This window comes from Gymnodraco acuticeps, unplaced genomic scaffold (assembly GCF_902827175.1).
Source record: "Gymnodraco acuticeps unplaced genomic scaffold, fGymAcu1.1, whole genome shotgun sequence".
Classification (NCBI taxonomy): Eukaryota; Metazoa; Chordata; class Actinopteri; order Perciformes; family Bathydraconidae; genus Gymnodraco; species Gymnodraco acuticeps.
The window spans coordinates 40,453-66,887 of NW_022990678.1; the positions used below are offsets into that span (position 1 = coordinate 40,453).

The 26,435-nt window shown below is 44.1% G+C and overlaps 2 protein-coding genes across 2 annotated transcripts in view; one reads left to right on the forward strand and one right to left on the reverse strand.

The window, feature by feature from the left end:
* Nucleotides 1-14,105, reverse strand: part of gstt1a (glutathione S-transferase theta 1a) — a 33,019-nt gene extending 18,914 nt beyond the window's left edge. The window contains exons 1-3 of the mRNA XM_034230135.1: nt 13,986-14,105; nt 12,850-12,937; nt 12,200-12,353 (exon numbers count right to left, since the gene is read on the reverse strand). Of these exons, the coding sequence (XP_034086026.1) occupies nt 12,200-12,353; nt 12,850-12,937; nt 13,986-14,091 (348 nt within the window). The 5' untranslated portion in view covers nt 14,092-14,105. The remainder of the gene's footprint in view (nt 1-12,199; nt 12,354-12,849; nt 12,938-13,985) is intronic.
* An 863-nt stretch (nt 14,106-14,968) lies between these two features.
* On the forward strand, nt 14,969-15,558 carry LOC117555268 (taste receptor type 2 member 40). Its single transcript, XM_034230117.1, has 2 exons — nt 14,969-14,988; nt 15,057-15,558. The coding sequence occupies exons 1-2, from the start codon at nt 14,969-14,971 to the stop codon at nt 15,556-15,558; spliced, it is 522 nt and encodes a 173-aa protein (XP_034086008.1).
* Nucleotides 15,559-26,435: the final 10,877 nt, after the last annotated feature.

Sequence of the window (26,435 nt, forward strand, 5' to 3'; positions counted from 1 at the left end):
GCTGATTGCCTCTCCAGGGTCGTCATCGGTGCCTTCCAGTTGGGCCTGGACTATACTCGCATGGCGGCGGACCAGGTCACAGATCCCGGTGTCCAGGCTCTGAAGGTGGAGAGCGCGGGGCTGCGCTTGGAGGATGTGGTGTTCGGCGACGCGGGCATTACTCTCCTGTGTGACGTCTCTACGGGCCTGGCGCGGCCTGTCGTCCCTGCCAGCTGGAGGCGTCCTGTGTTCGAGGCTATGCACAGCCTGTCACACCCCGGCGTTAAACCTTCAGTACGTTTGGTAGCGGCGAATTTCGTTTGGCAAGGACTGAAAAGGGACGTGAGGACTTGGGCCAGGGAGTGCGTGGCTTGTCAACGCGCTAAGGTGCACCGCCACACGAAGGCCCCGTTGGAGCGTTTCCTGGTGCCTGAGAGGAGGTTTGATCACGTCAACATTGACCTGGTTGGTCTGTTGCCTTCCTCTCAGGGGTTTTCCTACCTCCTCACCATGGTGGACAGAACGACCCGTTGGCCGGAGGCGGTTCCGCTCGTTTCGACATCAGCCGCAGACGTTGCCCGGGCCTTCATTGCAACGTGGGTGTGTTGTTTTGGCACCCTGTCAGACATTTCTTCAGACAGGGGCTCTCAGTTCACGTCCGAGCTCTGGAACGCTGTGGCAGGCGGTTTGGGGGTTAAGCTGCACAGGACTACCGCTTACCACCCTCAGGCTAACGGCCTCTGCGAGCGCTTTCATCGCTCCATGAAAGCGGCCCTCAAGGCCGGCCTTACGGACGGTAACTGGGTCGACAAGCTGCCCTGGGTGATGCTGGGCCTGAGGACCGCACCTAAGGAAGATCTACAGTGTTCTACAGCGGAGATGGTCTACGGTCAGCCGCTGAGAGTTCCGGGGGATTTCCTCCCAAATGCATCAGCTCCCTGGTCTGCCACGGCCCAGCGAGTTTTTCTGCGTGACGCGGTGGAGGCTTTCGCTCCAGTCCCGACTACTCAGCACGGTGCGCCAGGGTCTCAAGTTCCCGCGGAGCTACGCTCGGCTGGGCACGTCTTCATTCATCACGACGCACACAGAGGCCCCCTGCAGCCCCCTTACGATGGACCTTTCCGGGTTTTGGAACACGGTGAAAAACACCTGGTGGTCGACATGGGCGGTAAGGCTGAGCACGTCTCGGTAGGCTGCTCACTTGGACGTGGACCGGCCGGTGGTGCTGGCTCGGCCGCCGAGACGGGGCCGACCCCCGGCTTTGATTCCTGTCGGGGAGTGTGGACCTGTTGTTCCGGTCCCTCCTCTGTCAGGGGCCGCACGGGCAGAGGTCGCTGTACCGACTCCTGTGCGCAGGTCTCGTGGGGGCAGGCGGATTGTTCCTCCCCGCCATACGGATTTTGTTTACACGTGAATTCTGGGGGGGCTTGTGTGGTGACACGTTATTGGACATAATTCACCTCTCGTATTGTGTTGCCACACGGACCCTTTAGTGGGAACACCGGTAGCGTTAGCTTCCATTCCTGCTAGCTCGTCAAGCAGAGCAGTTGATGTGATAACCTCTCTGTTATTAATGGCTAATAAAGATTGGAACTCTGTTCTTAATACACCGCCTCCGACTCCCTTTTCCTGGCACTACACTACATTGTTTCACATGGGCTATAGCCTATTATGGCTGTAGCCTACACAGAGCCGAACACACGCCATAAGAGCAGCCAGCGGCACCAACCATGAACAATATCAGGGTTGCCTACTCTCACGCATCTGGCGTGTGACACACGCTTTCACTCTCAATCTCACGCTCTCACGCTGCCCAAACTATTCTCACGGCAAAAACAAGATGAACGGCGATCGTTTTTGGTTGGTTATTTACAATTTTGAGTTGACAGCTGCTCAAGCTGTCGATCTGCTCCCTCCCCCACCACTCTTAACAACGTTAACAGACAGCAGAGCAGTGGGAGCCGGCTGGTCAATCAGGTGTGTTGCGCATGCGCAGATCTAAGATCCCGTAGAAATTATAAAAAAGTAAAAGTCTGCTGCTTATTGTTCTACTAGGCCAAAATAGAGTCAAAGAGTATATGAGAGTGAGAGTGTGTTAATTAATATATTTGGCAGTTTGGAGTGAGTCTGTAGATTTGTTTGTGTGTGTGTTTAATGTATAGGCCTCTCACGATAATTAATTTTGTTGGATACATTTTCCCGGAAATTATTGCGATAAATGATAATATTGTCAGCACCGTTGTATGACCATTTTAGACCACTGACATAATGATAATATATAATAATAATTCAAGTACATCCTTTCAAACTGCTAGTCACATCCTCATGTAAATGGAAATGTATCAAGTTCATTTTTATTTATTGTAGGCTACGATAAGTCAATTAATTGCTTATCGCGACAGGCACACAATAAAACAGTGGAAACAAAAATGTGTTTGACTTTCATTAGTGAATGAAACTTTTTGCCCTTTATAGTCTGTGTCCAATATTGTGTATTTGTATATATTGTATATATATCCTATATATATGCTAAGGTCCCGCTGCTGACACGATAGCAGTCATTTAGTGCGCATATAATTAAACCCATGATATCAAAATCTCACTCCAGCCAGGTGCCCAAAGTTGGCAACCCTGCAATATTAATATTAATTAAAACTGCGGTCACAGACGTGCACGCAGTTGTGGGTGGGCCTTCGCGTCCGAGCGCCTGTAGGGGAGGGTCGCCGGTCGTCCCGGCGTCAAGCAGACGCGCGCATGTCCTCCGAAATGAGCCGTTCGTCATTTCTCAAACATTCGGGTCCCGGGCTCCCAGGTCTTCCGGCAGCGACCGGGAAACGTATGTGGGCTCGCCACCTCGAAGGAAAACACATTTCCGTAAAGGCTCGTCGACGATCGATTATCGCGGAGGCTGTCTGGAGGAGCCTTAACCGTGGCGTACGGTGCAGTGGGTTGTGCAGACGTTCTGCCCTTGACCGTTTGTTTATTCGATAAACGCATCTCCTCTGGATATTAGGCCATGTATGTTCCATACCAGTGGAGTTTGCTTTTTGTTGTTGTGTTTATTGATCAAAAAGCAAACCTTCAATACAGCTGTTATGTGGTCAAGGTAAGTAAAGTAATGATTGAAGCTGTGTATTGGTTAATATTAGCGTATGACTTCAAATGTAGTCTCAACATATGTATTGTACTGTATTACAGGATGAAAGTCATCAGATATAATTGTAAATAGCATGCTATGTAATTGAAAAGATCCTGTTAGCAGGGCAGTGGTGTTTGTTCTCGGCATGAAAGAGGTCTCCATTCCATTTCTAGTAAGACATGTAGGTGATTAGGTAAGGTGTGGGTGAGAAGAGAAATTAAGACAGTTTGTATGTGAAATGAAGAAATAAAATGTATTTGGCCTTGAAATAGTGTATGCAATGAAACGGAATGATTGTTTTTGTCTGGGAAGTCAGATGTGTTTGCAGATTAGGTATAGAATATGTGGGAATGTGGATTGGTGCTGATAACGTCAGACCTTTTTGCTGACTGTGGAACAACCTGTGGAAATGACTGTAAAGTAAGTAGGGTTAGGTGCAAGATGTCACAGAGTTGGTTAGTGTTTGTTGTGGATGGAGTTGACAGTGTTGAAAGCAATGGTGTGCCTCTCCTTGTGTACGCATATAAAGACATAACATATATATAGTCACACATTACTCCTAACAAGTCGCTCTGGTACTGACAACAGTTATGTGGGACTCGGCAGGGATTAAGGCACTTTGTATACCTGTCCCTGCTTCCGTTGTGTACACACACACACACACACACACACACAACCAAATCACATCAATACCAATAAATTACTGTGAGTGTTCTTTGTCAGTTACAGAAATGGAACTGTTGAAGGTTAGGACTGCTTGGGTATGAAACATTGAACTGCTTCATGAGTACTGAAGTACATTGGCTTGACTTTGGTTTCTGACAGATATTGAGTTGTATTTGTGACATATAAAGATTGTAAAGATTAGTAAAATGTTTATGTGATGACTTTGACACATTTAAACTCAATGAGGAAATGCAGTAGCATTCACGCTAGACTTAGCTTACATGGTGCCGTTGCCCATACTAAACAGATACATGCCTATTGCACAGCTAGTAGGGCTGCACGATATTGAAAAAAACTGACATCGCGATGTGTCCCCCCCCCCCTGCGGTATATATTACGTTTTTTTTAACCTGTTAAGTCCCAAAGTCCCGGCGGGTCCTTTACTTTTTTCTTAATATTTTTTTCTTAATTAATATTTAAGAACCTATTAATGTGTTATACCAGATTAACGGAAATAATCTCAGCTAACTGACGATACAAACCATTTTTACCAAAACAAAACACAAGTCTCATAAGAAGCATCTAAATGACCCCTGAGCGAAAATGCTAACGCACTTTGGCACAGAACTCAAGATAAAAGTACGCTTATTACTAGTTATCGTAGCTGCACATACAAGATATCCGATTAAAGCTGAGGTTCCACAGATTATTTAGGTATATAGTATCATCACTGAGTGATCCGAACTCGGACAGGGGAAGCAAACACAGACATCACAACACATACCTTTAAGTAGCTTCTAGGGGAGATGTCTCACCGTAGCTGTCAATCTGATAAAAAGACGTGTTCAATGGCATTAAAACGAGAAAAAACGCGGCTGAATCGGTTAATCCATAGGTTTTTAACGTCTCTGTATAAAATAATTATTTCATTTATAAGCCATAATTCAATTTTTATGTAAAAATCGCAGAGCAAAAGTTAGCTGCTAATGGTAGCTACCAGAGTGGCTGCTGCTTCCGGTCTTGGCAATGCGGCAGTCCAGCGCAGTGTAACACACACACATTACCAAATAAGGAGTGAGAGTGACGCGTAGCCAAAACCGGAAGCTGCTACCATTAGCAGCTAACTTTTGTGCTCCGATTTTTACATAAAAATGGAATTATGGATTATAAACAATTGCTTCAAAGCCACATATACATTATCAACCTATGGATCAACCGATTCAGCCGCTTTTTTCTCGTTTTAATGCCATTGAACACGTATTTTGATCAGATTGACAGCTACGGTGAGACAATCTCCCGTAAAAGGTACGTGTTGTGATGTCTGTGTTTGCTTCCCCTGTTGCGAGATTGGATCGCTTAGATACTATACTTAAATAATCTGTGGAGTCTCAGCTTTAATCGGATATATTGTATGTGCAGTTTCGATAAGTAATGTGGGTATTAACCCTTCGATTTCGAGAAAACTCTGTTATCCTCTTAGGCCCCACGGACCCGAAATCGCGTCATTTGCAGGAAACAACGTCTAAGAAACCTTAATATTTAATAAACTATGAATATTTTATATCCATATAACGGGAAAAAAAACTCATTTAACTGATCGTTTTCATTTATTTTTTCAAAAAAAACACACAATGCTAACAGTGAGCCTCCGAATTAGCCCCGAGCGAAAAATGCTAACCTATTACTGCACCGAAAATCACTCCTAGCTCCCTTATTACTTATCCTAGCTCCACATCCAACACATTGTTTATGACCGTAAAGACACAGAATCTAACGGTGCCCACCTCAACACTGAAAGATACAAACTCGCGAGGTTATCAACAAAAACGTACATCAAAACAAGTGGCGCTAGCTACTAACATGCGCTAGGCTAACATAGCTCTTTGTCTGGTCTAAACTGGTTTTCAAAGGCATTGCTATCCGCGTGAGGTAGCATGGACCTGCTTCATTAGCTTAACTAGCATTATTAATGCACACACCCACCGCGTGTTCCAATGAAAAGCATACAACGTCAACACATTTCAGTATAACACACCAATTGCGATATTACTCACGTTTGACAAAGTGGAGCAGGGTTTCCATGTACCGAGAAGTGGGTATTTTAATGAGTCTGTCGACGACAAAACCTCTGCGCACACACACAGCCAAGGCAAGCTACCTGAATTAAGTCTCTCCCTAAACCGGCAATACCGGAAATGTGACATCCGGTTTGTCCATCACAATAAAGTTTTTCAAAATAAAGGTACATTTAATATTGACGTATCAAATTGATTCAAATGTCTTACACAACAGATGTATCGAGATAATAAATGAACTGTTTATATAGTCGATCAACACCGTGTATGTTACTCATTACAGGATAATCACATGACACTAAATCAGACCGGCTGTTCTCCTCCGTTTATATCCTGCTGGTTTAAATTATGTGTTCTATTGTATTGCATAGAAAGATGTGTTACTGTTCTGCTTGTAGTGGAAAGACTGTTTGTAGTCGTAGATAGAAAAACAAAGATGGAAAACATTTCACCATACATTGTTTAGGACTTTTATATGTATTGGGTGTTTATGGTTCATGTGGGAAATTAATAAGCAGAGCTGTTGCTGGTACATTTGTGTGCCATCATAATAGCAATGTGTATACAGCGTTTCGTGAATATCTGGAAAAATATGCGAGTAGTTTGAGACATGTAAATCGTCAAAAATGGTACATTCTCTGTTAGCTTACGTTCACCCCGATTGAGCTAGCAACTATTTTATTCGCAATTGAACATGATATTGGATATGGGCTTAACTTGTCCTGGACTGGAATTTTTCCGATCTTTTCCCGAGGAGGTGTTTGCGAAAATGCACTGAAAATGCATGAATAACGCCGATTTTTCAAAATGGCCGACTTTCTGGGGGGCGGGGCTAATGGAAGCTATTTTGAAATATGTCCGCAATTCCATCAGTAATGTCTGTGGCAAGATTGGGGTAGTTTGGAGAAACTATATGTGACTATCGCACAATAGGGGGGCGCTACTGAGCTGGTGTAAAAACAATTACGTTTTTTTTGTACAGTCTGGAAAAAGACGTGGGTTGTGACGTGTGTTCCAAGTTATGCATCCAAAAGTCATTTTAGCGATTTTGTGGCATTTAAATCATCAAAATTGGTACATGTTCTGTTAGCTTACGAGCTCCCCGTTTGAGCAGTCGATTATTCATTCGCAATTTAGCATCGCATTGGATATGGGCTGATCTTGTCCTGGTTTGGAATTTTTCCGATCATTTTCCTAGGAGAAGTATGTGAAAATGCGCTTAAAATGGACATATTTCAAAATGGCCGACTTAATAGGGGGCGGGGATAATGGAAGCCATTTTGAAATATGTCCGCATTTCCATGAGGAAACTCTGTGCCAAGTTTCGGGTAGTTCGAAGAAACTATATTTGACTACCGCCCAATAGGGGCCGCTACTGAGCCATATTTGCTAAAACGTACGATTTTTTTCTACAGTCTGGAAAAAGTTGTGGGCTGTGACATGCATTCCAAATTTAAAGGCTGTAACTCATTTTTTCCCCTACTTATGGCTCGCTAAATTTTTTAACCCTTCGATTTCGAGAAAAAACTGAATAGGACACGCCCACATTTTTCATTGGTTGCGACCCTTTAAATCTCAGTTTATACTCACCCTGCCAGTGACTATGACAACATATATTTTTTTAGTCCATTGGTTCTTGAGATATAAATTAGTTGTGTTTTTGGCGCCCCCTATTGTCCGAAATGAACATTGTTTGTTGTGCCTATTTACCAAGACACACTGAACCTGTCCACCGACATCTGTGATATTTGGATACATTTTGGATGAATTGTGAGCATTTATGTGTAGGCCACACCTTTTTGCTAATACGTTTTGATTGATGTCGGCCACATTTTTCCACACCTCGTGCTCATTTTCTACGGTAATGTGTCTGACCCTCCACTGAAGCTGTGCACTAAGTTTGGTGTGGACAATCAAGAAATTGGAATTTCAGTTAATATTTCACTGTTTTTCACATTATGCTAATTAAAAAAAATCAAAGTAGGCGGAGCTTCGGGATTTCATGGGGATTTTTAGATAATATGTAGAGTTGCTGCACCCGGATAAGTGTGCAAAGTCTCAGGTCCGTCAGAGTTAGGCTGCGACTTTGTAAATGTTTCGAAAAACTGCATTTACACAGGTGGCGCTAGAGAGCAAGTTGGACATTTTTCACCCATCGAATCCAGAATGTTAACATTTTCACCCGTTCTGCCGGCGTTGCCAAATGTCGCTACATGAATAGTGTCGTAACCCCCTCAAAAACAGGTCGAAAGTGCAGAACCGGTAAAATAATAATAAAAAATCTGACGATTTCAATAGGTCTTTGCACTTCGTGCTCAGGCCCTAATAATTTTAAGGATTTCAATAGGTCTTTTTTCAATAGGTCTTTGCACTTCGTGCTCAGCCCTAATAAGAATAATAATTTTAAGGATTTCAATAGGTCTTTGCACTTCGTGCTCAGGCCCTAATAATACCATGGATTTCAATAGGTCTTTTTTCAATAGGTCTTTGCACTTCGTGCTCAGGCCCTAATAATACTGACGATTTCAATAGGTCTTTGCACTTTGTGCTCAGGCCCTAATAATACAGCTATAGCACAACACAACCCTCTCACTGCCTGGAGAGACGCGACGCCACACACACAACGCAATGATGCACATAGCTCTTCAGCCCCCAAGTTAACGTTAGCTGTCAAGTTAGCACTAGCACTGACGTTAGCTCCCTCCTCTCTCGGTTCTGTTGTAGCAGCAGTCACAACGTACAATGTGCTACCACCAGCTACATTCGGTTGGTCTTCTTGATCAGGTTGTTTGGCCGTCTTTTTAAAGAAATTGCCCAAGGTAAGTTGTTTTTTTCTTTTCGACATGTCAGCAGCAGCAACAATGCCTGGTAAACATGCAGTGCTAACTAAACGAGCTTGTGAGTGAGTGGGTAGTGGGTGGAGCTGCGGGCAGCGTGCAAGCAGGTGACACTTTTTTCATGAATCATAAACTCTAAATATAATTTTATTTCACTTATTTTACACCTTTGAAAAAAAAAACATGCCAAAAATGGAATTTATTTGGTCATCATATCAGTATTTTAGAGAGCTCCCCCCAAATTTCACAAACCATGTTAAGCTCATGTCACCACTAGGAGAGCTATAGCTCCCCCTGCTCCCCTCCAGTTCGCACCCTGTCTGGGACGCTTCTGGGACGCTTCTGAGACGATTCTGAGCCGTAACACGGCGCGTGTGGTGGAATAGCACCCATTGACTAGAGTGGCCGCGATCCCTACGACCGCCGCGGCGCAGCCGTAACACGGCGCGGCGCAGACGGACCCGGTGGAAACTGGGGGTAAGCCCTCTCCTCTGACTCCCTTGAGCTTAGACAAAAATAAGAAGGAAATACAATAAAAGTATTTGTAGGACTTTTTATATTTTGTTGCACGGTTGAAAATGTTTCGTATCTTGTATTTTGAGGTGATACTGTGACACATAAATAAAAAAACAAAACGGTTTTAATTAGGTCAACTAAAATATGCGTCACATCCTGCTACGGCCAGCGCCTTTTCCTGCAGGCGAATAACCTGACCCCCGGCTCGATGAGCGAACTATGGATAAATCAAAGAAAAGAAAAGTATAGGAGGAACACAGGATGTAATTCTGCGTGGACAGAGATATGCTTTCACAGCAAACGATACTGGTTTACCGGTATGTTTGATATGTAGAGAGAAGTTGTCAAAGGTGCTGCAGCCTTGGGTCCTTCTCAGGTCGATTATTTTCATTTCCTCGCTCCTCTGTATCACCGGAAGTTGATTTGTCTGCGCCATCTTGAGTACCGTCCCATGGCGCTTATTTCGAGAAGGGTCAAGCTGCAGCCGCAGCCAGTCGGTGGAGGTTGAAGCTGTAGGAAGCTGTACTTCCAAATATGGTCAGAAGAGAGCGCGCCCAACATGTGGGTTCTTTTATTTAGGGTTAAGTACATTGTCAGAATAAGTGAGAAATGGATTTAACTTCTGTTAGACAGCTATCATACTGAATAAATATTTACTGTGAATGTATGCAAAAATGTATGGCATATGGCTGTCTAACAGAAGTTAAATCCATTTCTCACTTATTCTGACAATGTACTTAACCCCAAATAAAAGAACCCAATAAAAAGAGTTGTTAAATAATAGTGAAGTCACGTTGTAATAACAATAACTTATCTGTCTCGAGTTTTCTTATTGTGTTTTGCCAAAAACCACTGTGTCAAGTGTCCTATTTGGGTTGCCGTCCGGAGTTGTCCAATATGGCGGACCATCTCGCACATGCGCACTGCAGATCGGGCAGAGCTGCAGATCGGGTAGTGACAGTCACTGTTTTGCGGCTCCAGACAAAAAAAATTGTTGGAAAAGGGAGCAAAATGGCGCTTTTGGTCAAAAATGTTGTAGACCCCTAGTCTAAGTGAATGGTGACTGTAAAAACTACACTGCGCATGCTCAGAGTATTTTCCTATGTAATGTGTGTGGCAAAAAAAGAATGACCATAGGGGCACTGAGCTGCCATCCCCACCATACGTCATCTAACATAATTCAGAGCTGATTGGCTGTAAGTACGTGTGCCGCGAAAAGTGTGGTGTGTAAAGAGGAGACGAGAGAGGTGCAGTCACGCGTCCTAAAACCCGGAAGTAAGCTGCGCATGGCTTCCCTCGACAAAAAAGCAATGAGATTTCTCCATAGGATTTTAGAAAATAGCTCAAAATAAGATCTGTGGGAAACTTACCTGTTAGATAAATGCACGTTTTGTTCAGCCGGATAATATCCACATGTCTACCCTACATTTATAATTTTCTAATCATAAATCTATCGATTAGATTTATGAATCGACTTTTGAAACTACAAGAAGATAAGGAGGACTTTTACAAAAAAGTAATAGAGATTTTTGTCCAGAAGGATAGGCAAATGGACTTCATCTTCAAGTCAAGGTCAGACCGCAATTTAATTGAAAATGGGATCTTACTAAGAAAGAACAATTCAATATTTAAATGATAAAATTACTTTTTTTGGGTATCCTTTTGTTGAACTGTCTGTTTAAAATTAATCGAAGCATCAGACTAAAAAAGCTTTTGAAAATAATATTATATTTTGATTTAGGTCAAAATATAATATTTGTAAACCTGAAGAGTCAGTGCCAGTGCCTCACCAGCCATGAACCTCACTGCACGTCACTGCAGAAGCTTATAGACATCTAAGTTTTTTGTGCCCCACCACTTTTGTACATATAAAAACGCCACTGGCCATGAATAACACGTATGAACTTGTCAATATAAACATCTGGATGAGAAAGAAAACAAATCCTAAAGTCACATAATAGATCACTTTGTTTTCAAAAAACAACAGCCAAACCATGGCAATGACATGCAGTCAATCACAAGGCAGCCCTGCCCTAAAGCATAAGCTGCTTTATCGCCAATTTTACTGTAAATGAGACAATAATTTTAAAAAATGTACCTCATACTATACTGATGAAGATTTAAAAAAATCTTAAATACGGCAATAAATCAGGTGAGAAGAAGGGCTATTTTCTCATAGACTTCTATCCAATCTGCCATCTTTCTGCAGCCATTAGAGTCGCCCTCTGCTGGAAATCTGAGAAAATAGGTTCAAGCAATCCGCATTGGTTACAGTTTTCCAACCCTGCAAGTGATGCTTTATGGGACAAGGCCTGTTGATGAATAATGTGTGTGACGAGTTTTATTCTACTGAGCAGTTTTAGACAAAACGTATATGTACTATGACAAACCGTAACTTTTCTGACATGAAAATGATCTTTAAAATTGACACGCATCATATGTGTAATTCATAGCACATATCAAATGGGATAAAAAAAAAAGTTTTGTCTCCAGCCCCTGACTGCTCTTCATAATTGATCCTACATAAGGTCTGGAGAGTGCTACAAGGTTGTCCTTTCAATAGGACTATACTATAAGTCTCAAATGAATTTGTCCAAAATCAAAACATTGTAAAGATCATAGCCTGCTCAAAATCAACACATAAACATTATAATTTTGAGCATTTTAGCATGCTGATGTTAGCATTTAACAACTCACAGGGCTCCTAGCATGACTGTAGATGTGCCTTGTTAAAGCATGAACAAAAACTGCCCATACAATGTCCATACATTTAAACACTTACACTGTAAGTATTTATTTCTACATGAACTACACTCAAATATACCTTTAATTGTCAGATAAGGATAGTCAAACATTATATAATTACTTTTCGTTGCTCGGAAGGGCCCAAAATAAACAAAGCGATGTTTGAACAGCTGTTTACTGAAGTGTGTCAGGTTACAGCGCCGGTTACAGAGGATACAGCCGGGTTGATCGGGGACTCGTACCATGAGAAAGACCGTGGACCCGTGAGCTCTGAGGTTCATGTGCTGCCAGGACAGGTATTCATTAACACGAGCACGCTGCTGCAGGTCAGCTGGGTACCAGTGATCTGCCAATGACGACGAGTGTTTCTGCAGCATGTACTTCAGGATTGCCACGCTGCAACACAAGACAGCATGGAGAAAATATGAGGAACCAAGGAATGTTTTAAAGTAGTGAAAGTGTTTCACCTCATTGCTTTTGATCTGCACTGGAAATGTAATCAAAAGGCCAGGTAACAGTAATGTTATCTCAATTTCAAAAACTAGGAAATTGTCACAGGAACTCTAATTATTAACATTAGTAGAACTTTTTTAAAGTTTACACTAAATAATCTCTTTAATTACGTTCAACAACCAGGTTGACGGTGCAGAAGTTCCTTCGTCCTTCGTCCACTATTTCCACTTCTGGGGATTTTAAGGTAATGATTAGATAAAGCTAAGCCTGTTGAATATGTTAACATCACAAACTCAACAAAACATCTTTAAAACCATCATAACTTACTTGCAGGTGTCTTAATATGAAAAGATGGATCAAACGTGGCCATTAATACTGGCTTTGAAAACAAATTGGTATCTAAAAGGAAGTCAACCATTAACCCAAGTCTTTGTTATACCTTTCCGTCAGAATGAAGCTTCCATCCTTCATGACGGGAACCTTCCTCATGACATTGATCTTTCCAAATTCCTCGCTGTACTGTTGCCCTGAGAGAAACACACACAAATCAGAATCACAGATGTGTTTGAATAAAGACAATATTTCAACCAGAAATATAAAAAGTATACATGAATGCATGGGTTCTTCCACCATTTGGCGAAGAAGGGTAAAATTAAAAACATGAAAAAAAAATGGTGTTTTTTGTAACCCTCCCAACAGCTCTGTCCTTCTTCTTTTTGTGTTCCTGTCACGTCTCTGTTATACTCGATCACCTCAGGGACGGAGGAATGTTTTGTCTGGATGCTTTGACCTTTGGCCCTCTACATTCCGCTCTCTGTTTGCCTGCAAAGATTGAAGTCTGCCGACAGGTCTGGGTGAGATGTAGCAATGTAAACTAATAGGAGTTTTTTTTTATGTTAGTGCTTACAGATCAAGTTCAAGGCCTGCGGGATGTTCAACTCCCAACATCAAAAAGTGTTAGAGTAAAAAAACACAAAGAGAAAGAAAAGGCTACAAAAACACGACTGTAGGAGCCAATTAACTGTGGGTATAAAGGTAGGAACCTATGTGTGTTGGGGAGAGGTTCCGCAGGAAGGCCCATACAGTTTTTGAACACACACGGAGAACACACACGGAGAGCACACACGGAGAACACACACGGAGAACACACACGGAGAACACACACACAAACACGGGATTACAAGCAAAGCAAAGTTATTGTGTAAACGGTAATATCGTGTGGTGAATATCGAAAGAAGCAAGTAAATGGAAACCAGTAAAATGGAAATAAATGGACTGCTTCAAACTGGAAACTTTGTTTCTGACCTTTATTCGGCAGCAAACTTGTGTGCGTCAATTACACCCACCAAGCGGATCCTCAGAGGCTTAAAGCGTTGGCTTAGCCTCTACACAAGACAATGTGCCTTTATCTAAGTCAAGCCATTAAACTCTGCAAACTCAACATCTCAACTTTGTGCATATTAACAAATCATAGAATAAACTATTTTAAGTCAGAGCTATAAACTACTTGAACACAAATAAAGTGGAAGTGCATGCAATCAAAAAGTCTCGTCCCTGTCTCTTCTGTGAGATTACCTGCAGAGAGTTCCACCAACTTAAACTCAAAGGGAATCCCGATAACTTTGGCCAACAGGAAGACGGAGCGGCAGGGCTGGGAGTGCAGGTCGAGGTAGAGCTCCATCCTGTCAGAGTCTGAGGCTGCTGTGCTGTGAGTTCAGCCCTCTCCCACCCCGCCTGTTATCCTCCGTCCGACAGGAACTCCGCCTCTCCTCGCTGTGAGGCTCCTTGATTTTTAAACGGTGGCGACAGTTAAAAGTAAGCAGGCCGTCGTGGTTGAGCGGTCCGACCTTTGGCCTCCGCTTTGCTCAACATTTTGTAAACATTGTGGAGATTATCACATTTGTATCTGCTTGCCGTTCCCCTAGTCTGTAAATAATTGTCCTCTTTGTAATGAGTTTACAGCAAATCATATGGATAAAAAAGATAAAGATAAAAATATGTTATTGTCATTTGATGAGGCTGGCTTTGGCTTAGGTAAGGGAAAGGGATCTAGGGCTGAGGGAATCGTAAAGTTGACTTTAATTAAATGTATTATGTCAACAAATTTCACACAACTGAATTAGGTTAGTTGAAAGTAATAATATCAAGTTGAACCTGTAATATTTTTTATTAAACTTAATATGATTGCTTTCAACTAACCTAATACAATTATGTGAAATCTGTTGACATAATACATTTAATTAAAGTCAACGTTTCAGTTTTTAAATCAGAATTTCAAATCAGAGGGTTGGTATGTTTGTGAAATGCAACTATGGCATTTTTTTTTGCATTGTGCAAAGTGATTTTGTACGTTTTTTGAGTAGACATCTTGCTGAAACAGATGTTAGCTATGAGAGTCCAGAGGAAAATATATTGTTTTCTTGTTGCAGTCATTTTGTAATCCCTTTGAATGGAAGAGGATTAGTTCCACATGTGAACAGCACCTTTCACCATTGATTTAAGTAATCTGTGAAAATGTTACTGTGGTTACCTATTTGTGTTGGTTCATGTTATAACAGATGAAAGACTTACAAAGAAGGTTTTGTTCCTGTCGAGTTTAAATGATGTGTGTTTTATACATAAATATGTGTCGGGGAACTCACGCAGCGTCTGGGCCGGGGTGCTCTGCCGGCCGGACCTACATTTCTTCTTCTGCGTCTTCCTGTTCATGTGCCTCAGCAGCAACTCCGTCAGCTTCTGGTGTGTCTCATGGCAGAGCATCCTCTACTGTGTGAGGGTTTTGAGCTTCTCCTCGATTCTCTTCAGGGCGATCAAGATGAACCTCTCCACCATCCTGAACGTCGCCCTGCTGGTGACCCTGCTGACCTCTTGCGTGATGTTCACCCCTTTCTTCTACCTCAATTTCCAAACCAAAATTCTTGTTCTTAACGTCACAGAAAAGGCTGTTTATGCCATCAAAAAGCCTCTGTTCCCAGTCTGGGTCAACGTTAACGGTTACGTAGTTACCTTCATCTGCTACCTCACACTGATGCCCTCTGCAGTCATGCTTCCTACCTCTCTGAGGATGGTGGTGTACCTCTGCAGACACAGCTGGTCCCTGCAGAGGAAGGAGAGCGGCTGGTCCCATGTAAAAGACTGTATCATTTAAAATGATACAAATGTATAAACTTCTATTTATATAAATATATATAATACTGTGTTATATTACTGTAAACCACACTATATGAATATAAGATTGAATTTGTAAATGTCCCCCTTTAATCATAACCACACCACACGTTTCAGCTAAATTGGTCCGGGAATCTTCAGGGAACGTTCCCGGTTCCCTAAAGATTTATACAATAACCTTTAGATTACTTTCAGGCAATGTTCATTTGATCGTTAGAAGTAATGTTACCTAACAGCTCTTTAAAGTTTGTATTTTTTCCCAAATACATTTCTGAAAACGTTCTGGAAATGTTTCCGATTATTGGAATAATCTTTGGGGAACTTTCTCTAAAGATTCCATATTTAACCTATTGGGAACGTTCTAGTCTTTGGAAGGCTAGACATTTTTTTTTGAATTTATTATTATTATTAATAAATTATGTATTTTTGTACACAGTTTGATGTGGAAAATACCTGACAGATATTTTCTTGCCTTTTCCAGTTATTACAATTATTATTTTAGACATTAGACGTTTTTATTGCATGGCGATGACATACTGAGAAGCAGAGGTGGGAAGTAGTCGAGTACAAATATTTCGTTACTGTACTTAATTACATTTTTCTGGTGTCAGTACTTTACTCCACAACTTATTTTTCTGACGACTTTTTACTTTTATTTCTTACATTTTGAACACAAAGACCTGTACTTTCTACTTCTTACATTTACCAAACAAGCTGGTTCCTTTAGTTTGAATGTGGTGGCGTGATCATTATTATTTAGAGTCATTGCGTGCCTATTGATTTGAACACGATCCGTGTATCCATCATTTCCTGGTCTTCTCTAAAGAAGAGGGACCAATGAAAACGTTGTCATGTTGCCGTTATTCAGCATGGAAACATTCATTAGCTAACAATGACATTATTGTTCTATTAATATAAAGGGAGGTCAGGTACTCTTTGAAACAGCTGCTAGTTATGGGTACTTTTTAGTTAAAGTGGACCTATCATGCAAAATGCACTTTTGTACGTCTTTTATACATGAATATGTGTCCCCGGTGTCAGGGAACTCACCAAGTGTCAGAAAATACAACCCTCTCTCTTTTCCTCCGTACCCAAATCTTTTAAAAAACGGGGCTACAACATACAGATTCCATCCGACCCAACGTCAGCCCGGAATAGTGTCCGTTCACACGAGACCGCTCGAAAGTGACATATGCCAGGCCTGTAAGTGGCGCTGTAGTCTGCCACAAAAGTAGCGAAGAAGACTTCCCGCGCATGGTTGCCATGGTTGCCCTTCTGTTTATTCTCCGCTGTGGACGCTCTGGCTCTTTTTCTCCCTCCCCGAGGCAAGCGTTTGCTCCTGCTGCTGTAATTCAATGCAATCCCTCCCCGTCGAGGCAAGCACTGTAATTCTCTCCGGTAGTCCACCAGCAGATGACAAACACCCACCTCTCCGTCTCTTTCAAGGGATGAGGGACCGTGCGGCAGAGTTTCAGTTAGATTTTTTTCCGCCGGTCAACATGTCCGTTAAAGTTTAAATCTTCCGGACAAGATTTGAAAAGTGCCGGTCAAAGGTCTTCTTTGTTATTTATTGAACTTTAAAACAAATGAATAACGACTCTATATAATCATATAAGAATAATACACGGAGGACGGAGCCTCTCTTTTCCTCCCCCTCTTCTGAGAGCCCAGCAGCTGATCTCTGAGCACGCCCCCTCTCCTGCAGGGGGGCGTGGTCAGCTGCAGCTCATTTGCATTAAAGCTACGTCACAGAATCAGCCCCTGCAAAAACAGGGCTGGAAAAGAGCAAATAGAGCGAAATGAGGCATGGCTAAAATGCATGATCTGTTTGGTATTTAGAAAAAAAATGGAAAAAAAACTTCACAGACATGTTTTATATAGGCATGGTCCTACAATATATTTTTCACATATAGCATGATAGGTCCACTTTAAGTACAACTCACAGGGCTCCTAAGCCCATACTTCTTTACTTTTACTTGAGTAAAGATGTTTAGTCAGTACTTCTACTTTTACCAGAGTATTTTTTAAACACGAGTATCTGTACTTCTACTTGAGTAAAGGATGTGTGTGTACTTTTGCCATCTCTGGTGAGAAGTAACAAACACTTTATATTTATTTGGGATTATATTATTATTATTATAAATTCATTGCAATTAGTATTTTATTGACTGTCTTTTAAATTGAAATGCAGATGTTGTGTTCTATTTGAACAATGCACACTATTAATAAATTACATAATTGGTTGATAAAATCATCTGATTGACGATGTGTGTGGTGTGAGACTTTCTATGTTTTTCAATGTTATTGCAGTTCCTCCTGATCACCAACAGAGGTCAATAAAGGCTCTGATATCTTGATGACTCCCTGAAGTTCACATAGGTTCAGTGTGTGTGTGTGTGTGTGTGTGTGTGTGTGTGTGTGTGTGTGTGTGTGTGTGTGTGTGTGTGTGTGTGTGACAGACTGTGATGGTTGTAGAAGGTCAAGGTCAACAGGGGTCAATGAATCAGACTGACTGACTGCCTTCCAACAAAGTCCAAAGAATACTTATGTATCTAGTAATACCTTACGGGGTTTAAAAATCAAAACATACATACCTACATTTTATAATATGTGCATTAAATGTATGGAGAGCTAAGTAACTTTAAAAAGGCTTTATCATTTTAACAATCACCAATAATGTATACTGACAATTTTATTTTGTATCAATATGTCCCTCTTTGAGCACTTTCCAGTGATTAAGAGAAACAACCCTGATAAAAATCTTAAAAACATGTTCACTAACCAGTATGACAGAAGACAAAAGTGTACGATTCCTTAATCCAAAGCAAAACAAAGTGAGGAACTGTGCTCAATACCCTGGCTAGCTAAGAGGACAGGTTAGCCCAAAACAGGTACATTCGATAAACTCTCATTTGAACTATGAATAATAATTTATGATCAGTATGTTCTTCAGAAATGCAATTTTATCTTAATTGACTAGCAATTTTCAAACATTTAATGCATATTAATGATAACTATAACAGAATTTATGGCACTTTTTTTAGATCTACTCATAGGAAACAATATGATATACCGATATTTTTCTGTCCCATCTGACTTGAGTCATTTACAAAAATGTTCAATTTGATAAACTTGGCGTCTGATCAGTTTTCACCAAACTATCCCTCAAAATCAGTTTGAGAGAATTGAAAAAGAAAGCACCATGCAGTTGCATAATTCTGCTTTCCTTTACAGTTTATAGGTGATTTGGAAAGGTAACATCATCTATGTTAGACTTGCAGTGCGGACCTGTTCCACCATTCAGGCAGAGAGAGTCATTGTACAAACATGTGGGATTTTATTAAGCAGACCGGTAGCATTTAGAAAACATTCACCAACTTGATCAAACATGCACAGCATTTACAAAAAAAAACCTGAAAAAAAATAAACGCTGCAAGAATTTCAAAACCCAACGGAAACGGGGACACTAAAATGTGACGCACTCAGCTGGGACTGGAGCTCTTGTTGATGTTTGGGGATTATTTAGTTGCCCAAATGTCACTGTTGGCAGAGTCAGAGTTTTTCATGATTATAAGTTGTCAGGTTTGGGGAAAATAGGACCCAAGTGCAGTTAAAAAATACAAAAAAAAGGTTCGTTAACAAAAAGCGAGCTTTATTATAAAAAGCCGAAGGCATGAAAAAACAAGAAATTAATTAACAGAAACAAAACCGGGGAGCACGACAGACAGGAACAAACTTACTTACTCGAACGGACATCCCGGGGCAAAGCATAATCCATGGAGGGAATCTCGGACGGACGGCCCGGGGGGGGGCAAGGCAGAGTTCGAGGAGGGGGTCTCGGGCGGGCGGCCTGGGGGCAAGGCAGAGTTCGAGGAGGGGTTCTCGGGCGGACGGCCCGGGGGCAAGGCAGAGTTTGAGGAGTCAGGGGCCGGGCTCGAGGGCGAAGACCACGGCTGGGTAACTCAGGAGGCCGGGCTTGAGGGCGAAGGCCGCGGCACTCAGGGGGCCAGGCTCGAGGGCGAAGACCGCACAGCTCCGGAGGCTGGACAGGACCCGGTGGGACAGGCGTAGACGGGATCCTGGACATGACCTGGGCTGGTGTCAATGGGACCACCAACGCAACAGGGCAAGGAGTAGGCAGGGCCCCCGGCGGAAGAGGACAAGGAGTTGGCAGGACCCCCGGCAAGACAGGTGACGGCGGGGCCTCCAACGGGGCAGGACACAGGGTTGGCAGGACCCCCGGCAGAAGAGTAGTCGGCGGAGCCCCCAACGGGACAGGACACAGGGTTGGCAGGACCCCCGGCAGGAGAGTAGTAGGCGGGGCCCCCAACGGGACAGGACACAGGGTTGGCAGGACCCCCGGCAGGAGAGCAGTAGGCGGGATCCCCAAAGGCACAGGACATAGGGTTGGCAGGACCCCCGGCAGAAGAGTAGTCGGCGGGGCCCCCAACGGGACAGGACATAGGGTTGGCAGGACCCCCGGCAGAAGAGTAGTCGGCGGGGCCCCCAACGGGACAGGACATAGGGTTGGCAGGACCCCCAGCAGAAGAGTTGTCGGTGGGGCCTCCAACGGCACAGGACATAGGGTTGGCAGGACCCCCGGCAGAAGAGTAGTTGGCGGGGCCACCAACGGCACAGGACATAGGGTTGGCAGGACCCCCGGCAGTAGAGTAGTCGGTGGGGCTTCCAACGGCACAGGACATGGAGTTGGCAGGACCCCCGGCAGAAGAGTAGTCGGCGGGACCCCCAACGGGACAGGACATGGAGTTGGCAGGACCCCCAGCGGAACCGCCAACGGCACTTGAGTAGGGACTTGAGTAGGGACTTAAGTAGCGACTAGAGAAGGGACTTGAGTAGGGATTGGAGAGGGGACTTGAGATGGAACTCGAGAGGTGACTTGAGAGGGGACTCGAGAGGGAACTCGAGAGGACCCTCGAGAGGTGACTTGAGAAGAGACTCGAGAGGTGACTTGAAAGGAGGCTTGAGAGGTGACTCGAAAGGAGGCTTGAGAGGAAACTCGAGAGGTGACTTGAGAGGGGACTCGAGAGGTGACTTGAGAGGGGACTCGAGCGGTGACTTGAGAAGGAACTCGAGAGGGGACCTGAGAAGGAACTCGAGAGGGGACCTGAGAAGGAACTCGAGAGGGGACCTGAGAAGGAACTTGAGAGGGGACTCGAGAGGAGACAGGAGAGGGAACTCGAGAGGAGACTCGAGCGGTGACTTGAGAGGGGACTCGAGAGGTGACTTGAGAGGGGACTCGAGAGGTGACTTGAGAGGGGACTCGAGCAGTGACTTAAGAAGGAACTCAAGAGGGGACCTGAGAAGGAACTTGAGAGGAGACTCGAGAGGAAACTCGAGAGGAGACCTGAGAAGGAACTTGAGAGGGGACTCGAGAGGTGACTCGAGAGGGAACTCGAGAGGAGACTCGAGAGGGAACTCGAGAGGTGACTTGAGACGGTCGGTACGCCGACAGGACACGGGGAGCTGGCGTCGGCCGGTACGCCGACAGGACTCGGGGAGCTGGCGTCGGCCGGAGAGCCAACAGGAGACAAGGTGCTGGCGTTGGCCGGTACGCCGACAGGACTTGGGGAGCTGGCGTCGGCTGGAGAGCCAACAGGAGACGAGGTGCTGGAGTTGGCCGGTACGCCGACAGGACACGGGGAGCTGGCATCGGCCGAAGAGTCAACAGGTGATGAGGAGCCGGAGTCGGGACCATGGCTGCTGGGCCCGGTACTTGAGCCGGAACCATGGCTGGAACTGGGGCCGGAACCATGGCTGTATGGGCCGGTTCTGGAGCAGGGACCATGGCTGCTGGGGCCAGGACTGAGGCTGGAACCATGGCTGCTGGGGCCAGAACTAGGGCCGGAACCATGGCTGCTGGGGCTGGAACCATGGCTGCTGGGACCACGGCTGGAATCCTGGCCTTGCGTCTCCTGGAGACCTTTTGGAGGCTCCGTGGACCTCTTAAGGCTTGAAGCTGGCACTCAGGGCTGCTAGTAAAAATGCTTAGCTTCTCAGGCAACAAGCTCCTAAGCCAGGGCCTGCTGTCAACCTCCCTGCGTGCCTCGTTAAGGGCAGCCTCTTTGGCCTCTCTGGATGAGGCCCTCCTCCAGTCATTGAAAATACACTCCAGATTGTATTTAAGCTCATAAAGCTCTTGGCTAAATGAAAAAACAGCTGGGTCCATACTGGTCTGTTCGTACTGTCAGGTTTGGGGAAAATAGGACCCAAGTGCAGTTAAAAAATACAAAAAAAGGTTTGTTAACAAAAAGCGAGCTTTATTATAAAAAGCCGAAGGCATGAAAAAACAAGAAATTAATTAACAGAAACAAAACCGGGGAGCACGACAGACAGGAACAAACTTACATACGGGAACAGGCAGGAGACACGGACAAGCATGGGTGACAGTGATATGAAATGACGATGAACAGACATGGAGCACAGGGGAAGACAAGACTAAATACACAGAAGGATAATCACAGGACAAGACACAGCTGGGCAGGTGAGGAGAAACACAAGGGCAACAGGTGAACACACTCAGACAATTAGACACACCAGGGAAACTAACGACAGGGAGGAAAAACACAGAGAGAGGGACCAGACATTATACAAAGGTGGAAAACATAAATCCAAAACCATGACATAAGTGTTTTGTCAGTATATTTGAAATGACTATGTTAGCTAAATTAGCTAGCTTACAGCAGATCTAAATTAATATTGAAATAAATAATTTAATCATGTAAAAAAAGGTAATACAATTTAGATTTTAGGTAAGTTTCCAGTGACGGTTGGCCAACTTTATAATCAAAAGTGCTCCGGTCCTAGCTGTGTGCATCACTTTTTAATGTCCCTGTTTCCGTTGTGTTTTAAGTTTCCCGCAGCGTTTTGTATTTGCAATGCTATTGTTTATGCAGTGCTTTTAGTAAACGCTGCACATGTGTTGTCAAGATGTTTCTTCCTTTGCATGAGTTTTGGCATATTCGTCTTTTTTTATTTGATCCGCCTTGGAAAATGCAGCGCGTTTCTCGAAATATTTAGGGCTGTTGTAACGTGTTTACCCCTGTCGGCCACCATACTTCCAGTTCTTCATTTGTATCGCGTAGTGAAAGCTTAACAACTTGTGGATGAAAATCTGACTGAAACACTGCAGGGTTTGTTTCTCTCAAGCCACAGTTAAAGATGATGATATAGTCCCTGAAGTAAAAGGTTTAAACCATGCTGCCAATCAAAACTTTGTAACATCATAGTTCTTTTTGGCACAGACACTGCAGCAGATTGATGTTGTTTGATGTAAAGTCAGAAGCTCAAGAGGATGCTGAGGCATGACATCCTAAGATAAGCAGCAGCAGTACACCTCTGTGGCTCTTTTTTGATCTCTCTTCTGTCAGCCCCTCTGCCCTTTGGCCATTTTGTTGTGGCAATGCCTGCCAGGGGTCACCCGGGGTCACGGCAGAAGGAGGGAACGAGGGTTAATGCCATCAACTTCACTAATGACCCCCACTGCTTCCCCTTAACCCCATCCAGGGCCATTTTTCATAGCTCTCTGCACACAGAGGAGGCAGGCAGCTGGAGGCTGGTTGCTTCCATCCACACGTCTGGTTTGCATTAAATGGACACATGTGGTTTTGTTTTTAGAAGTGCGGCTGACACGAACCCATAACCAGTCGTATGTAACATTTATCTCAGGCAGCGGATTGAGGCAAACCTTTTTTTTCTTTTAGGGTTTCACTTTAAACAGGAGGTATCATAATGACAGGAAGCTTGTGATTTGACTCAAGCCCTTTGTTAAGGATGCCTGGCAGAGTATCGCTGCGGTGTGTAGCAATACATCTGAGAAGGACTCAGTATGGGAGCCAGATATGAATCTCCTACCACAGATAACGCATGTTAGATGTGTCAGCTCCAATTGATATATCACATGTCAGATTTAAGGGCTGGATGTTGTCGTAAAAATCAAGTAGACTTTTTATATCCACCACTGAGATTTATACCCCAGGCTCTCATACAATGGCTCAGTGTTTAGTTCAAGGACACATTGCCGTTGATGGACACATTAGTTGTGGCAGCGATCAAACCTGTGACCTCTTTTATGACCAGACAATCTATTTAACCACCAGACCACCCTGCAACTACAAACAGCGAGTTGATACTTTAGTAAAGTCTTTCAAATTCTAGGGATATAGCATATGTTTCTTAATGTTCAGACTCCAACCAACAGTCACTTTAGTGACATGTATTTTTGGGGTATCAAAGCCTGATATATCTTCCTCATCTGGGCCATGGAGCTCCATTGTGTTAGGATATGTTTATTTTATGTTTTATTTTTGAATTGTCTAGGACTGTCGGCCTCCTGTTTTTCATTCAAGGATGTTCACCCCCTGTCTGTCATGTGTGTATTTGTTTCCTGTCTGTGTTTTCCCTCCTGTGTGATTACCTGATTCTGTTCACCTGTGTCTTTGTGTTTTCCCTCCCCTCCCCAGCTGTGTCTTGTCATCTTGATTGGCCATGTGTGTATTTAAGTTCTTGTTTTCTGTTGGGGTTTTGTGGGTTCCTTTTTGTGCTTAGAGGGAGTTAGAGTTCCTGTCTGGTTTTGTGTTGATCCTGTTGCCTTGAATAAAGGTTTGTTGCTGTTAAACAATCGTCTGTCTGCACTTGGGTCCTCCCTGCGCTGCTCAACCTTAACACATTGTTATCCAAAAACTCTGAAAAACTTTAGTAGCGACACTGTTATATCTTACACAGGCTCCGGACTCTATGGGACTCTATGGGTACTACCCTCAATCATGCTATGCGAGCATTCACCTACTGAGATATCTATAAACGTAGCCGGCCCCTCGGGGCGGGCCTACCTGAATACGCGCGCAAGCCCACCGTATATAAGGCGGCCACGCCTCCTGACCTTTTCTCTTCAGCGAGCGAGCAACAACTGAAGCAGAGAAAGTAAAACGTTTGAAAGAAGAAGAAAGAGTTATCATACCTTCATGAAGTCGCCACTTCTAGAGACCCGGGCCTGTCCTTCGTGCCCTGGCTTAATAGCGGGCGCCGATCCCCACCACCTCTGCTTCGAGTGTTTGGGGGACCAGGATATGGCCGAGGCGGTGCCATTCACGTTCGCCATTCCAGCGGGGCGGATGGCTCCGTTTGCCGGGGAGGAGGATGACGTCCATGGAAGTCCAGCCGCCCAGGTCTGTACTTCCCCCTAGGTGATGACCATGGCGGCGGAGCGTGGCAGCCCATCTGCTCCCAGCAGGCAGCAGGCTGGGCAGAGAGCCTCTGCCCCGCTGCCGCGTGACAGGGCGGCTACAAATAAACACCGGTGTGTTGGGCGTCTCGCTCATTGCTCTTCCGCAAGATGCCCCCACCTCACCGGATCAGAGCGATTATTTGGCCGTAGCATCGGCCGAATTAATAGCTTGGTCTACGGTGTGGCCGCCGCTGCTTGTCGTGTGGTGTCCCTGGGGGATCACGCTGCATGGCACCGTGATGATCTCCTGGGAGCTCCCGTGTTTACGGAAGGGCTCTTTGGATCGATTTCCTTGGTCACGTGGATGAGGAGTAGTCGCAGCTTGGCGTATGCTGCTTCTTGCTCATCCTTAGAGGACAGAACACTGTCCCACACTCGCCCCGCTGTAAACTCCAGTAAAGGAACCAGCAAGTGGGCATTCGCACGTGAGTGGAATAAACCGCAGAAAGTGCTGTCAAAGCACTGTGCGGGTTCAAGAGACGCTATTGCCGGTGTGCTGTTGTCAGAAAACACACCTTGCCTGGTATAATAGCTCCGATTAATGAGTTTCACCGTTGAATGTGAACCACAGCGTTAATACGAAAGAGCGCGGCCCCCGTGAGAGTGGCCGCGATGCATTCAAGTGCATCCGTGACAGGATGGGGGGGACCTGCCTAGAGAGAGCTATAGGTGGTGGCTGGCCTCTGACAGAAACTCTGCACATCAACCTTCTAGAGCAGGGGTATTCAACTAAAATTCAACGAGGTCCAGTTAGAGAAAATCTCCCCATACAAAGGTCCGGAACATCAAAATGTCTAAGTTGCTTTATGAATTAGTGTGATATATATTGAAGTAGCCTGTAGCTTTATCAACATCTGCATGTAATCAACTGACTGCCAATCAAATAAAGAAAGTACAATTCATAAACAACAATATGTATTGTCAATTAACATTGAACTATACAGATATACAGTAAAATACTGTGGATACATGTATGTGTAATGTTCCTCTCGGGCTGCATTTAAAAATAAAATAGGAGAAAATAAATAAAATAGCTTTTGAAATATGTGCATCTTAAAAGTGCTTAATTTTAGATAAATAAAATAAAGTGTAGCAGCAGCTTGAGTTTCTCTTCATGACTTAACAGTTTCAGACAATTATAGAACAATATCAGTCTTTACACATCATAACAATTGAACAGTTTTAAAGTTTCTCTTTCTTTCCCTCTTATATTGCAGTCCCTCACTTGCTTTTTTTTGTTCAGTGCGAGAATTGAGCTGGAGCTTGTCCTGCCAGGAGTTTAGATCTGGGCTGAAATGGTGTCAGGGCCATTCTCGTACACACATGCAGGTGCTCATTGGTTAGCCTCGGTTAGCCTGCCCTGGAACCATATTTAGTTTTTGATCCTGGTCGACGGATCATATTGGGCTCTGAGACTGCTTATTTTTTGTGACCTCAGTTCTGACTTGAGAGGGAATGTTTGGTCAAACACTTTGTGTTTTGTCTCATAGTGGCGTTTTGGCACTTTTAATGAGCGCCACGGTCTCTGAACAAATGAGACACACTGGTTCTGTGCTCCCAGTGGGCAGGATGAACATGAATGAGTCCACTCAGGGTTAACAGCTCTGTTCTCA

Excerpts from the sequence above, each read along its gene's own strand:
- LOC117555268 (XM_034230117.1), top strand. The coding sequence starts at position 14,969 with ATGAAAGACTTACAAAGAAG. Across the intron at positions 14,989-15,056 it reads ATGAAAGACTTACAAAGAAG|CGTCTGGGCCGGGGTGCTCT; the intron begins GTTTTGTTCCTG and ends GAACTCACGCAG.